General features: G+C 46.7%; 1 protein-coding gene and 1 long non-coding RNA gene across 2 annotated transcripts in view; one reads left to right on the top strand and one right to left on the bottom strand.

The window, feature by feature from the left end:
- LOC139185726 (uncharacterized) overlaps positions 1-4,695 on the bottom strand; it is a 58,267-nt gene extending 53,572 nt beyond the window's left edge. The window contains exon 1 of the long non-coding RNA XR_011569206.1: positions 3,966-4,695. This is a non-coding gene — a long non-coding RNA (uncharacterized lncRNA). The remainder of the gene's footprint in view (positions 1-3,965) is intronic.
- A 72-nt stretch (positions 4,696-4,767) lies between these two features.
- The window catches only part of HK2 (hexokinase 2), a 69,374-nt gene continuing 59,107 nt past the window's right edge, over positions 4,768-15,034 (top strand). Inside the window, exon 1 of the mRNA XM_019969859.2 lies at positions 4,768-5,260. Coding sequence (XP_019825418.2) covers positions 5,198-5,260 — 63 coding nt within the window. The 5' untranslated portion in view covers positions 4,768-5,197. The remainder of the gene's footprint in view (positions 5,261-15,034) is intronic.

The raw sequence follows: 15,034 nt of genomic DNA, 5'->3' as shown, positions 1-15,034 counted from the left end.
AACCACCTCCCAGCATTGGGAGCTTTGTGAGATAACAGGCACTTGAAGTACCTTGTGACTGTTATCTGGTCCACATAAAATGGTTCGAAAGAGGGGAGTGGGGAAGAGGCTCTACAATTACCGTGTGGAGAAAGAATCATAGATGACATGACCTACTGGGCAGATGGTGACTGCAGCCATGAAATTAGAGACGCTAGCTCCTTGGAAGAAAAGCTATGACCAACCTAGACAGCATATTAAAAAGCAGAGACATTACTTTGCCAACAAAGATCTGTCTAGTCAAAGTGACGGTTTTTCCAGTGGTCATGTACGGATGTGAGAGTTGGACTATAAAGAAAACTGAGTGCCGAAGAATTGATGCTTTTGAACTGTGGTGTTGGAGAAGACTCTTGAGAGTCTCTTGGACTGCAAGGAGTTACAACTAGTCCATCTTAAAGGAAATCAGCCCTAATATTCCTTGGAAGGACTGATGCTGAAGCTGAAACTGCAATACTTTGGCCACCTGATGGGAAGAACTGACCCACTGGAAAAGACCCTGATGCTGGGAAAGATTGAAGGCAGGAGGAGAAGGGGACGACAGAGGATGAGATGGTTGGATGGCATCACCAACTCGATGGACATGAGTTTGAGCAAGCTCTGGGAGTTGTTGATGGGCAGGGAAGCCTGGTGTGCTGCAGTCCATGGGGGTGCAAAGAGTCGGACTCGACTGAGCAACTGAACAAACTGACTGACTGGGTGTGGTCCCACCTGCCTGGGGCCAAAAGGTTTTGTAAGACTGTACTACTGGACAGTATTTCTAGACAGTATTTCTAGGCAGCAGGTATCCTCCTCTTCATCTCCCACTCCTAGCCAAAGCCATCAATACCACCTCAGACTTTAAAACACCTAACCCTATTGCCTGACTCCCTAACCTACCTTTACCTTGGTTCACGTCCTGATACTATCTTACAGCTTTAGCCTCCTTCTGTCTCTGGTCTCTGACCTCCTTCCCCTGTATCCACACGGAGAGCAATTATTGCTCTAAAAAAGCCAATAAGATCACATCACGTCTCTAAGAATCTCTGTTGGATAGCTAAACCTATTTATCTGTGGCGTTTCTATATCTAAAGAGGGAAACCCAGTTATGAGACTATTGTAGTCCGGTGAGAGATGTTGGGTGTGTGAATTGTTATACAAAATGTGGACAATGGTTATCTCTAAATTTTTTGTATTCATTAATCAAACAAATATTTATTACATGCCTACCATGTGACAGGCACCATTCTAGGCCCTGTGGAAATGAGGAAACAACACAGGTATAGATCCTGCCTTCTTGTGGTTCATAGTACATAGAATGGTTTGTACTTTATAGGTCACTTTGGCCCCTGAGTGAAGAACTGACTATAGGGATTGGGTGGAGATAGGCATGAATGGGAGCAGGGAGCAAGGCAGGAAAGCATGATATTGGCTCTGGCTGAGTTGCTGGTGGCTTGGGTATGGGTCAGATTGACTGCTCGCTGACAGACTGGCTGGAGATGAAGGTGAGTAGTAGGAAGGAATGGTGGATGATGATGCAATATGCTGAGACAACTGGGAGAGGAAGAGATTTGAAAAGACAAGTTGAGTTCGGCTTTGGACATGTTAGATGAGAGATGCTAGTCACTTCAGTGGGAGATGACAAATGGCAGTTGGAGAAATTAGTCTGGAACTCCGGGAGAGGTCCTCGCTGCGGATCTACATTTGTGAGTCATCAGCACGTAAATGATATAATAGTCATGGGGCTGGCAGGGAACACCAGGGAGAGAGTGTAACTAGATCAGAGAAGAGGGTGAAGGACAGCCCTTGAATATGCCAGCATTTACCAGTAGAGAAAACAGGGGCTAAGGAACCTGGAGTGAGGTTTGAGGGAAACCAGAAAGGTAGAGCTTCCCTGGCTCAGCAGAGGAAGGTGTGTCCAGATGAGGGATTTGGTCAGTTGTGCCCAACATCCCTGAGAGATGGAGTAAGACAAGGGTATAAAAGAGATAGGAATGGATAACCAACAAGGACCTACTGTATGGCACAGTATTCCAAATACTCCATATTTTGGAATAACCTATCAAAGAATCTGAAAAATATACATATATATATATATATATAATTGAATATATACACAGTTTTATAGATATATATGTATATCTATATACATATAGGGAGAAGGCAATGGCAACCCACTCCAGTACTCTTGCCTGGAAAATCTCATGGATGGAGGAGCCTGGTAGGCTGCAGTCCATGGGGTTGCTAAGAGTCCGACACGACTGAGCGACTTCACTTTGACTTTTCACTTTCATGCATTGGAGAAGGAAATGGCAACCCACTCCAGTGTTCTTGCCTGGAGAATCCCCGGAACGGGGGAGCCTAGTGGGCTGCTGTCTGCAGGGTTGCACAGAGTTGGACATGACTGAAGCGACTTAGCAGCAGCAGCAGCAGCATATACATATACATATAGAGCCACTGTGCTGTACATTGGAAATGAACATGACACTGTAAATCTATTGTGCTGCAGTTGTTTAGTTGCTAAGTTATAGCCAGCTCATTGTGACCCCATGGACCCACCAGGCTCCACTGTCCATGGGACTTCCCAGCAAGAATACTGGAGAGGGTTGCCATTTCCTTCTCCAGAGGATCTTCCTGACCCAGGGATTGAATCCATGTCTCCTGCATTGGCAGGCAGATTCTTTACCATAGAGCCACCAGGGAAGCCCATAAATCAAATACATGTCAATAAAACATTTTAAATGATAAAAAAAAAAAAGAGATAGGAACAGAGGATTTGACAATATGTACATCATCGTGGTGACTATGACCAAAACAGTTTTGGACCTAAGCCTGACTGGAGTATAGGGAGGGAAGGGTGAGAATGTGTAGTTGGCAAGAGTACATAGCTTCTGAGAAGTTTTGCTGAGAGGCTAGATCATCGATGTTTTTGTTTTTTCTGTATATTTGCATACAGAAATTTGTATATAAGTTTGTTTATTTCCCAAGAATGAGAGTTTAATACTTCTGTTTTATTATTATTATAGATTGCAGATAGTACTCCCCTGTTTATAAGAGAAGTACGAACTCCTCAGCAGAACACTGCAAACCCTCATCTTCCCTCCTCTGTGATCTTTCCAACCTCAGGCTTGCTGTTCTCCACAATCACGGATCTCCCATAGGCTGCAGTCACTCTTGCCGGCTTCTATCGTGAATCAAAGTCTGGTGCCAGCATATGAGCCAGCAGTCCCACTCCTGGGCACATACCCAGACAAAATTGTGGTTCGAAAAGATACACACACCCCTATTTACAATAGCTCAAACATGGAAACAATTTAAACACCCATCTACAAATGAATGGGTAAAGAAGACATGGTATGTATATATAATGGATTACTCAGTCATAAAAAGAATGAAATAATGCTATTTGCAGTAACATGGATAGACCTAGAGATTATCATACTAAGTGAAATAAGTAGAGAAAGAGAGAGAGAGAAAGATCAATACCATATAATATCACAAATACCATATAATATCACTTATATGTGGAAGCTAAAATATGACACAAATGAAACAGAAACAGACTCACAGATACAAAGAATAGACTTGTGGTTGCTAAGCAGGAGGGCAAGGGGAGGGAAGTATTGGGAGTTCAGGATTAGCAGATGCAGACTGTTATATATAGTATGGATAAACAATGAAGTCCAACTGTGTAACACAGGGAACTGTATTCACTATCTTGTGATAAAGCATAATGGAAAAGAACAGGAAAAAGAATATACATGTATAACAGCATCACTGCCATACAGCAGAAATCTACACAACATGGTAAATCAAATATATTTCAATAAAATTTCTAGAAAAAGGAAAAAAAGTTTGATGCTGGACATTAGCTGTGGCTCCTATTTGTCTCAGAATCCCTAAGCCACCCCACTCCACACATGGCCAGGGTCATTTGGTTACACACTTACCACCCAGTTTCACTCACGCATCAGTCCCACAGTTGCAGACAAAAGTTCTTTTCTGCTTTCCACTTCCTGGCTCTTAGAATGGCAGGATGGGATAACTAATAGGGAAAAGAATAGGGCCTCAAAATCAGAGAGGGAAGTGGGTTCCTTCCCTTATCTGCCACTCACTAACTGTGTGATCTTGGGCAAGTTTCTTAAGGGCTCTGTATCCTCATCTGTAAAACCAAGTTAGTAAAACTCACATTCATTCAGTTTTCTGAAGCTTGGCATAAAGTAAAGCAGTAGTTGTGGCGGCTAACTTTGCGTCAGAACTGCGCGGACGCCAGTAGGTGAAAACTAAGATGCTTCAGAAATGTGACCCAGTAGCAGGGGCCCCTCACATGACCCCGAGATGCCAGACAGTGTCTCTCTCCCCGCCCAGGGCGTGTGCAGGTCCGCTGACCCGTCTTTCCAGTCACCCCACACTCCGGGTCTGTGATCATGCACCCCCCCACCCATAGCTGAGCCTGACGCGGCGTTGGCTCATGCGCCTTTCTGCCGCAGCCTCTTGCCACGGACCACACGTCTCATCCTCGGCTCCTGGCCCCGCCCCCCGCCCCAGGCGCGCCCCTTCAGCTTGCCCACTCCGTGTCTGAGCGGCCGCGCCCGCGGGCCGTAAGCTCCGACTGGCTGCGCCGCGGCGGCGGGCGGCCCCTAGGCGCACACACCCTCCCCGCGCAGCCAATGGGCGTGCGCGCGTCACTGACCCGGCGGCCCGCGAGCCGGCAATCCCTCAATAAGCCACATTGTTGCACGAAACTCCGGCACAGGAGTCCCAGGCCGCCGCTAGCACCGCCGTGACACCTAGCCGAGAAGATCCGCGGGCGAGCGCAGCCCACGAATGAGGCCGAGAGGTCCGGTCGCCCTAGTGAAGCCGCACTTCGATTCTTTCTCAAGTTGAGCCTTAGTGATCTTGTGGCTGAAGTTAGTACTTTGACAGTGGGACATCCCAACACGTCGCCGGGAGTGACTCTTGGTCTCCGTTCAGCAGTTGGGACTACCAAAACCTGTTTTTAGAGACCCGAAACCCTCCAGCCGGGCGCGCCATCGTGTGCTTTCTTTGTGTGCCTCCCGGACTCACCAATCCCGGCCGGGCCGCCAAGTCCAGGTACAAAGCGGTCCGACCGCGCCGCTCTCCTACCCCGCACGCGCTCCGGCCTCGGTTTCCCAACTCTGTTCCGTCGGGAGTTGGCAGGATGATTGCCTCACACCTGCTCGCCTACTTCTTTACGGAGCTCAACCACGACCAAGTGCAGAAGGTAAGTAAGCGCGGGAGGGGCGGCTGGCTCGCCTCTGAGAACCTTACTTTGTCCGTGGCTCTCTCTCCGGGGTCCCGGCCGACTAGGAATCTTCTCTTAGACCGTACGGGGACCCGCTCTCTCCCCATTCTGGGCCGCAGACGCGGAAAATATCAGGACGGCGGGGAAAAGCCCTGGGCTGGAGGAGCCACGTCCGCTAGGCACCGGCAGGCGTGTGCGCGCCTGCGAGGCTCCGGGGCTCGTGCACCGCGCGCCTCTCCCTCTCTGCTATCCCGAGCGCACTCGCGCTCCCGCTTCCCCCCAACCCCCGCCCCTGGAGGGGCGGGCCACCCTGCACGTAGTCTGTGACTGCTGGTTCCACGTGGGAGGAACCCCCCTTTCGCAGTCTGTGTTCCGGCCGGAGCACGTGGGGAGAATCGTGGCGGGGTTGGGGGAGAAGACTCGGCTGCCTGGGCTCCTCCAGGGCTAAAGACGGCATTTCGGCGTTACGATTCCCTCTAGCGTTCCTCACGGCCTCGTGGGAAAAGACCACACGGGAAAAAGCTGGGAAACGGGCAGAGGAACTTCGCCCGCCGCGCCCCTTTTCCGGAACTGAGGCGCCCGGAACCGAGGCTCCGCTAGGGACGTACGCCCCCTCCTCCCCTCATACCCAGCATCGGGCTCCGGACTGCCCCTCCTCGAGTACCCCACCTCCGGTCCCGCCTCCAAATGGGGGGCGGACTTTGGATATTACTTTTGGTGTTCCCAAAAGTTTCTCCAAGAGGACCAACTCCACAACCCCCTCGTTCCTTTGCCGTCTTCCTGGGGATTTTTGTCGTTCTGGAGCCTTTTTCAGTTGTAGGCCTCGACCAGTCTGCCCACTTTCTCTCTCAGCAGTGCCCCCAAATCCGAGCTCTTTTTCGGGCCAGGTCTTTTACGTAAGACAAGCCTCCTGCCTCTCCGGGGAGCCTCGCTCTCTGTGCCTCTGGGTATGGAGTGGGGGTGGGGCTAGCCAGGGCCCCAGGCGCTCTCTGGGGGAGAATTAAGTTTCTGAAATGCTCGAGATTGCGGGATTGGCTCCTGCCCTGGGCCTCAGCTAGGATTTGAGACGAAGGGGTGGGCGGGGGTAGAGGGTGTCCAGATCTGTGAGTCAAAGACGGAACGTTGCTCAATTACATGCTTGAAATTTCTGTCTTAGTAGGAACACATTTTGGGGAAAATGTTTTGACATTATCTTTCTGTGGGACGACCTGCTCATACTCTCTTTCTGGTTGATCGTGAGAGCGAAGGAGAGGATGATGGTGGGTTGCCATCACAGTGTTTTCAGAGCCGTGGCAGATGAATTCCAATATAACATGAAGTTTCCTAGCCTCAAACTGGAGTAGGGAGCAGACGGCAGCTGGTTTAGTTGTGTCAGAGGTAGGACCTTAGCTTTGGGCTTATTTGCCCGAGAAGTGAGTTAACCCTTGTGGAAGACTGTCATTTCTTGGCAAGTCCTAGAATTCAAAGCTTGCTGTTGTTCAGTCACCCAAGTCGTGTCCGACTCTGCAACTGCAGGATGCCAGACTCCTCTGTCCTTCACTGTCTTCCGGAGTTTGCTGAAATTCGTGTCCATTAAATTGGTGATACTGGGGCTTCCCAGGTGGCTCAGTGGTAAAGAATCTGCCTGCCAATGCGGGAGATGCAGAAGATGTGTAATCTCTCTAAATTTAGGTAATTCCTCTAAATTACCTGAGTCGGGAAGACCCCCTGGAGGAGGAAATGGTAACCTGCTCCAGTATTCTTGCCTGGAAAATTCCATGGACAGAGAAGCCTGGTTGTAACCTCATGGGCTACAGTCCATGGGGTAGCAGAGTTGGACACGACTGAACAACTAAGCATGCACGAATTGGTGATGCTATCTTACCGTCTCATTCTCTGCCACTGCTTCTTTTGCCTTTAGACTTTCCCAGCATCAGGGTCTTTCTGATGAGTTGACTCTGCATCAGGTGGCCAAAGGTGTTGGAGCTTCAGGTTCAGCAGCCCGCCTTTTGATGAATATTGAGGGTTGATTTCCTTTAAGCTGGAGGGTTATTAATTCAGGGATGGCCTTCTCAGTTGGGTAAAGTATTGCCCCAGGACTTCTAAATTTACTCACTCCTTGTTCAGAGGATGGAACCTAGGTCCACAAGTTTACCCCCCCTCAAGCCACAGGATGAAAGCTAGGACTGGAAACTTACTGGTCTGGAATGGGGAGTGTCCGTTTAGTCCCAGATTGTAAAGAGAATTACCCAGGATACGTAGAAATGAGTTCTAATCTCTGTTTTGTGCTTTATTAACCACAGGACCCTGAGCAAGTCACTGGCTTCTTTGGACCACCAACCTTTTTTTTTTATTTGTAAAACAAGAATCATAAACCTCAAGTTTCTCCGCTTTAGGAAGTTGTGATGATTAAGCACAACAATGTAAAAAGTTCTTTATTGTGAGATTGTCTGCACTTGCACTGCACCTTTCAGCCAGTGAAGTGCCTCAGGGACACTTGGGTGTATTTCCTCTAAATTACCAGTGGGGGCAGAATTGAGTCAGGCCTTAACTCAGCAGTTGCAGAAGCTGGAATTTCAGTTCAGTTAAGTTCAGTTCAGTTGCTCAGTCGTGTCCGACTCTTTGCGACCCCATGAATCGCAGCACGCCAGGCCTCCCTGTCCATCACCAACTCCCCGAGTTTACCCAAACTCATGTCCATCGAGTCGGTGATGCCATCCAGCCATCTCATCCTCTGTCGTCCCCTTCTCCTCCTGCCCCCAATCCCTCCCAGCATCAGAGTCTTTTCCAGTGAGTCAACTCTTCGCATGAGATGGCCAAAGTACTGGAGTTTCGGCTTTAGCATCAGTCCTTCCAATGAACACCCAGGACCGATCTCCTTTAGAATGGACTGGTTGGATCTCCTTGCAGTCCAGGGGACTCTCAAGAGTCTTCTCCAACACCACAGTTCAAAAGCATCAATTCTTCGGCACTCAGCCTTCTTTACAGTCCAACTCTCACATCCATACATGACCACTGGAAAAACCATAGCCTTGACTAGATGGACCTTTGTTGGCAAAGTAATGTCTCTGCTTTTGAATATGCTATCTATGTTGGTCATGACTTTCCTTCCAAGGAGTAAGCGTCTTTTAAGTTCATGGCTGCAATCATCATCTGCAGTGATTTTGGAGCCCGGAAAAATAAAGTCTGACACTGTTTCCACTGTTTCCCATGAAGTGATGGGACGAGATGCCATGAGCTTCGTTTTCTGAATGTTGAGCTTTAAGCCAACTTTTTCTCTCTCCACTTTCCCTTTCATCAAGAGGCTTTTTAGTTCCTCTTCACTTTCTGCCATAAGGGTGGTGTCATCTGCAGATCTGAGGTTATTGATATTTCTCTCAGCAATCTTGATTCCAGCTTGTGCTTCTTCCAGCCCAGCGTTTCTCATGATGTACTCTGCATATAAGTTAAATAAGCAGGGTGACAATATACAGCCTTGCCGTACTCCTTTTCCTGTTTGGAACTAGTCTGTTGTTCAGTCTCCCAGTTTAGGTGAGCAGTAAAAAAGTTGGAGAAAAAAGATGAGAGTGAAAAAGTTGGCTTAAAACTCAACATTCAGAAAACTAAGATCATGGCATCCAGTCCCATCACTTCCTGGCAAATAGATGGGGAAACGATAGAAACAGTGAGAGACTTTATTTTCTTGGGTTCCAAAATCACTGCAGATGGTGACTGCAGCCATCAAATTAAAAGACACTTGCTCCTTAGAAAAAAACCTATGACCCACCTAGACAGCATATTAAAAAGCAGAGACATTACTTTGTCAACAAGGGTCCGTCTAGTCAAAGCTACGATTTTTCCAGTAGTCGTGTATGGATGTGAGAGTTGGACTATAAAGAAAGCTGAGCGCCGAAGAATTGATGCTTTTGAACTGTGGTGTTGGAGGAGACTCTTGAGAGTCTCTTGGACTGCAGGGAGTTACAACCAGTCAATCCTAAAGGAAATCAGTCCTGAGTATTCATTGGAAGAACTGATGCTAAAACTGAAACTGCAATACTTCGGCCACCTGCTGCAAAGAACTGACTCATTGGAAAAGACCCTGATGCTGGGAAAGATTGAAGGCAGGAGGAGAAGGGGATGACAGAGGATGAGATAGTTGGATGGCATCACCGACTCGATGGACATGAGTTTGAGCAAGCTCTGGGAGTTGGTGATGGACAGGGAAACCTAGCATGCTATAGTTCATGGGGTCGCAAAGAGTTGAACATGACTGAGCAACCTAACTGAACTGAACTTAGGTGAACAAAGCTGTTTGATTCCAGCTGCATTTGGGAAATAGGAAGAGAATCAGAAAGAATATTTTGGAAACATAAACCGTGTCTCTTACATCTCCAGTATTGGCAGGAAGGGTCTTTATCAGTAGTGCCACCTGGGAACATAGAGCAGTGACTCTTAAACTCTTTTTTTTTTTCTTAAACTCTTAAAAGTTGATCCTTGAAGGAAGAATTAGGAGAGGAGGTTGAAGCTTGAATTTTAGAGTTTTTTGAAAAGGCCTTGGTTTGAACTCTTCTGAAATCTCTATCATTTTATATATTCTGGGTTGTAGTCTGAGGCAGGGAAAGTTTAGGTTCATCTGCCCAAAACTAGCTCCATTGGAATCACTTGTCTCCTGATAGACAAGTCCAGTGTTTTGTGCTGTTAGGAGAGTAAGAGTTATTTGCTCACTTTTGCTAATTTGACAGTTTGAAACTCAAGAGCAAACACATATAGCATCTACTGTGTACCAGTAGATCTTTACACCTGTTATTAGCATTTACTCTTTACAGCTGCTCATTAGCATTCACAGCAACACCATGAAGTAGATACTATTATCAGCATCGCTGTTTTACTGGTAAGCAATTGAGGCCCAGGTGACTTGTTCAAGGTCACTAACTTTTTTGTGAGAGCAGGGAATTGAATCCAAGCCAGTTGGGTTCCAGAGGCCCTTGCTCGTGACCACAGTCCTGCCTCTGGGACCAGTGGAAGACTCCATCTGGTCGGTGTCTGGTCACTTTTGGATGCTGGCGGCACCTGCATCCAACACGTCCAGGAATGCAGCTTTCTCTCCTCTTGGTCAGATTAATGGCACCAGTACTCTCTGACTTTTCTGGTTGGGATCCCTGGACTCATTTAATTGAATTTCCTTTCTGATTGCTATACCTTTGTCAGCTGGTCTCTGGGTTACTTCAGAGGCCTCGTGGGGTTTGTTTCTAGTCTCTTTCTAGAGTTGGACTAGATCATTTCAGAAGCCTTTTAAGCCCTTGTACTATCACTTTATATGTGGAATCTAAAATATGACACAAACGGACTTATGAAACAAACAGACTCACAGACAGAAAACGAACTTATGGTTACCAAGGGGGAAAGGGTGGGGAAGAGTAAATTAGGGGTTTGTGGTTAGCAGATACAAACTATATAAAATAGATAAGCAAGGTCCCATTGTATAGCACAGGAACTATATTCAGTATTCTATAATAGGGCTTCTCTGGTGGCTCAGTGGTAAAGAATCCACCTGCCAATGTAGAGGACATGGGTTTGATCCCCGATTCCCGAAGATCCCACATGTGGCGGAGCAACTAGGCTCATTCACCCCAGCTACAGAGCCTGTGCTCTAGAGCCTGGGAGCCGCAACTGCTGAGCCCCTGTGCTGCAGCTACTGAAGCCTGCATGCCCTAGAGCCTGTGCTGCGCCGCAGGAGAGGCCACAGTGATAAGTCCGCATGCTGCATCTAGAGAGTAACCCCTGGTCCCTGAACCTGGAGAAAAACCTGTGCAGTATCAAGCAGCCAGCATGACCAAAAATAAATAAATGAACAAATTTTTTAAAATGCTTTAAACAATATCCTATAATAAACCATAAAGGAAGAGAATATGAAAAAGCATATATATTTATCTGAATTACTTTGCCGTATACCAGAAACTAACACATTGTAAACAATTATACTTGTTTACAAAAAGACTGCACGCTGATTGCCCTCTGACCCCAGCTCCCACATCAGCCTCATCTTCTCTATCTTCCATTCCCCAGAGACTTGCATCACCATTCCTCCTAAGTGTCACACCTGCTCACACTAGGTGCTTTTGTGTGGCGTTTGTGTCATCCCATTGTACACTGGAGTTGGTAGTTTCAGAGAATAGAGAATCCTAGCTGTCCACCTTTATAGCCCGTTTGTAGCCAGTAGTGAGGTACTCAGTGAATACAAGAATGAAGGAGTAGACCTTTCTGGGAAAAGAACCTGAGTAACTGCTGCAGGAAGCAGAGGAGGGTGAGAGGCAGCTGGGGGAAGTGCTGGCACTGGACTGAAGGGGTGAGTGGATGGGCGGACCATTGGATTGTGAGCTATTCCCTCATCAAGGCCTGAGGCATGGTGTGAGGCTGATCCTGAGAAAGGGTGGCCCGGAGACATGGAAGGAGAAAGAGGGTGTTTCCTATCTTCTACCCGTCAAAGGTTTTGTCCTGTCTGGAGACTTAGAGGATTCTTTTAATTAATTGAACTATAATTAATATACAAGATACAGGGTTTTTTTGTCTCCTAAGGATGAGAATCGGGATTTACCGTGGAAGTGAAATGAAGGACGCATGCCTTAGTCATTAACCAGTTGTTTTAATACGCACAGACTGGTGACACAGTCTTGGAATACAGATAGTTAATTTAGGCTCTTCACTAGATTAATGAGGGGTAGCTTTCAATTCTGAACTTAATGAGAGGGGGAAATATCTTGGAAGCAGAAAGGTTTAACAGAACCCCCAAGAGACAAGAATTTAATGTTTTTTGAGAACCTGCTGTGTGTACAAGGCCCTCTAGATAGTATATCGAAAATTGAGACTAAGACACCTTTCAGCTCTCTGGTGAGATAAGACTCTAGGAATAGATACTTTACATCTGCTGAAGGGTTGTAGCAGTTATTCCCATGGGATGGGGAGTTGACTGGTAGTTTTTGAGCACGTACTCTGTGTCATTAATCTTCAGATAGGGGATGAAAGTGTGGGAGTAAAGGGATTGATTAAACTTTAATGGCTCAGCAGTAAAGAATCTGCTTGCAAAGCAGGAGACACAGGAGATGTGAGTTTCACCCCTGGGTCGGGAAGATCCCCTGGAGAAGGGAATGGCAACCCATTCCAGTATTCTTGCCTGGAGACTCCTGTGGACAGAGGAGCCTGGTGGGCTATAGTCCATGGAATCTTGGAGTCGGACACGACTGAGACAACTTAGCACAGGCACACACAAGATTACTTTTGGCTGAGGTAACTGACATTGACAGGGAGGTACAATTTGGCCCATTCAACTTTAACTTAGTTCTTAGTATCTTAATACTAAGCCCCTTTCCTGCTCAGAAGACAATTGATGCTAACAGGAATGTTTTGTAGCTTTTTTAATATGCTTTTTAAATTTATTTAAATATGTTTGGAAAACATATTTACAATGTTATTTTGTAGCTTTTACTCATCATCCATTTGTTTTGTATTGTCAAATTGATATTTCAGAGAGTGGCCAAGAAGCACTTTTTTCTTTACCCCTGAATGAATTAATATTCTCTCTGAGCTTCCTTAGACAAAGCCAATATATATTTTTATGTATCACTTTTCAAAGTTGAACTTTTCTATCACTCTGAAGAGTTTGAAGGCAAGCAGGGGCCATTTTCCAGGGGGCCTCAAAACAGCACAAGCCCTAACAGTTTTCTCAAAAACTAGCAGCCTTAGTAAGGAGATCTGGTACATTAAAAGAACTCAGGAACCCCAGAAAACTGGCTTCCTCTGTTCAGATACTTCCGGTTTAAAAGATGACTGCTGATAACTGGTTCCTCTTTATCATTGTTAAGTTTTGAAATCAGCAAGTTTGGTTTGTTTTCCAACAGTGCATGTTATCTGTCTTTGACTTTCCAAAGCAGTTGGGTTGGAGACCTGGCAAAGCAAATCAGAGTTCATTGGCTGTGAGTTAATATCACACGCCATAGATCACAGGTGGCTATTTCTGCTTACTTTTAAAGCAATTCTCTCAGCCTCAGTGCTGTTGACATTTTGGGCTGGATAATCTTGTGAGGGGCTACCTAGTCTATCATAAAGAGCAAGAGTTTTTCTCCTGGTCCAATTTACAGGGGCAAAGACTGTGGTTTTTGTTTATTTGTTTTTAAAGTACTCCTTTAGAGCAATGGTTTTCAACGATTAGTGATTTTGTCCCCCAGGTGTACTTTGGTGGTATCTGGAGACATTTTTGGTTGTCACAAGCAGGTGGATGAAGATGTGCTATTGCATCTGGTAAGCAGAGGCAAAGGATGATGCTAAACATCCTACAATGCCCAGGACAGATTCCCCTTCCCCACAAAAAAAAAAAAAAAAAGACTTTTCTGACCTCAAATATCTATGGACTGAGAAGCTACATCAATAGAAGCTGCATCAAATGGAATAGTCTGTCCCCCATTCTAGTATTACAGTGCATCACTAACTGATCATAAAGCTACTTAGTAGTAGCTGTGATGAGGACCGTAGTTCTTCGCTCTCAGTGTCCATGTCGTGGGATAGTCATGGGGGGAAGTGGCCTTTTACAAAAGGTGAATTTACAGTGAGGTCTGCAGACCACAATAATTAACAGATGTCCATGGCCCCTGGCTGAAGTGTGGGTTACCTGAGTTACTGTTTTTGTGTCTTCAGAAAAATATGGGCAAGGTAAGCACTCCAGAAAGCCATGGGAGAGAAGTTTGTTCAGCTGACCCCAGAAGAATCTCACCCTGACTTTTGTTGGGGTTTCCCTAAGGGCCAGGCATTGCCAGGCTTCTGAGCAAGGCAGGCACGTGAGATGCTGAAACTTCTATTGCTGGGGACAGAGGAAAGGGGCTGTTGGTGCCACTGAGGGACAGTCCAGCAGCCTCTGGGAGGGTCTCCATGGTGACAAGTAGAGCCAGGCTTCCTGGGGTTGAATCCTGGCTCCTCACAAACCAGCGGTGTGAACTTGGGCCAGTTATTTAACCTCACTAGACCTCAGTTTCTTCTACTTGTGAAATGGAGAGTGGATAACACCTTAATAGGTTCTTTGTAAGGATTTAAGAGAGTGCATATATGTGGAGTTCTTAGAGCTGTACCTGCCAGAGTCAACACTCAATATGTCAGATATTGATGGTGGTGGTTTAGTGACTAAGTTGTGTCCTACTTATTGCTACCCCATGGACTGTAGCCCCCACCAGGTTCCTCTGTCTGTGGGATTTCCTAGACAGCTGTCAAATATGCATACATAAAGATATTCTCAGATACCCAACTGTGCTGCCCATCTGCGTGGGAGCAAAAGAGGCCCTGTTTCTAAGAGCTTTCAGGGCAGGTGGGTTCTGGCCCATTTATGTTCTCTGTCTGATGTCAGATTAGCGCAGAGGACAGGGAGGATAGAAGGATGGAAAGTTCCTAAAGCTGAGGAGTAAGGAAGCGTCCTCACTGCTCCCTCCAACTCCTAAAACCTTCTCTTTCCTGGGCAGAGGAGACCCGCTTTTGAACTCCTGTTCTAACTTGCTTTCCTCCTGATCCTCTGGGGAGGAGGTAGCAACCCCATCGGGTGGGTGGGTCTTTGGGATGCCTGGGCTGTTTTGGTGTGCCTTAGTTGAAGTGTCCTCCTTGGGAAGTCATGAGAGACACAGTTGCACTGAATAGTCATAGCATTAGTTCAAACCTCTTTTCGTTGTAGAAGCCTGGTCCTCTCTCCATTGGTATCTCCCCTGGAGGGCAGAACTGCAGAGGCTCCAAGGGCAGTTGCTGAGGCCACTTATGCTGAAG

Source organism: Bos indicus, chromosome 11 (genome assembly GCF_029378745.1).
Source record: "Bos indicus isolate NIAB-ARS_2022 breed Sahiwal x Tharparkar chromosome 11, NIAB-ARS_B.indTharparkar_mat_pri_1.0, whole genome shotgun sequence".
Taxonomy (NCBI): Eukaryota; Metazoa; Chordata; class Mammalia; order Artiodactyla; family Bovidae; genus Bos; species Bos indicus.
This window is presented reverse-complemented; position numbering and strand designations above follow the sequence as displayed.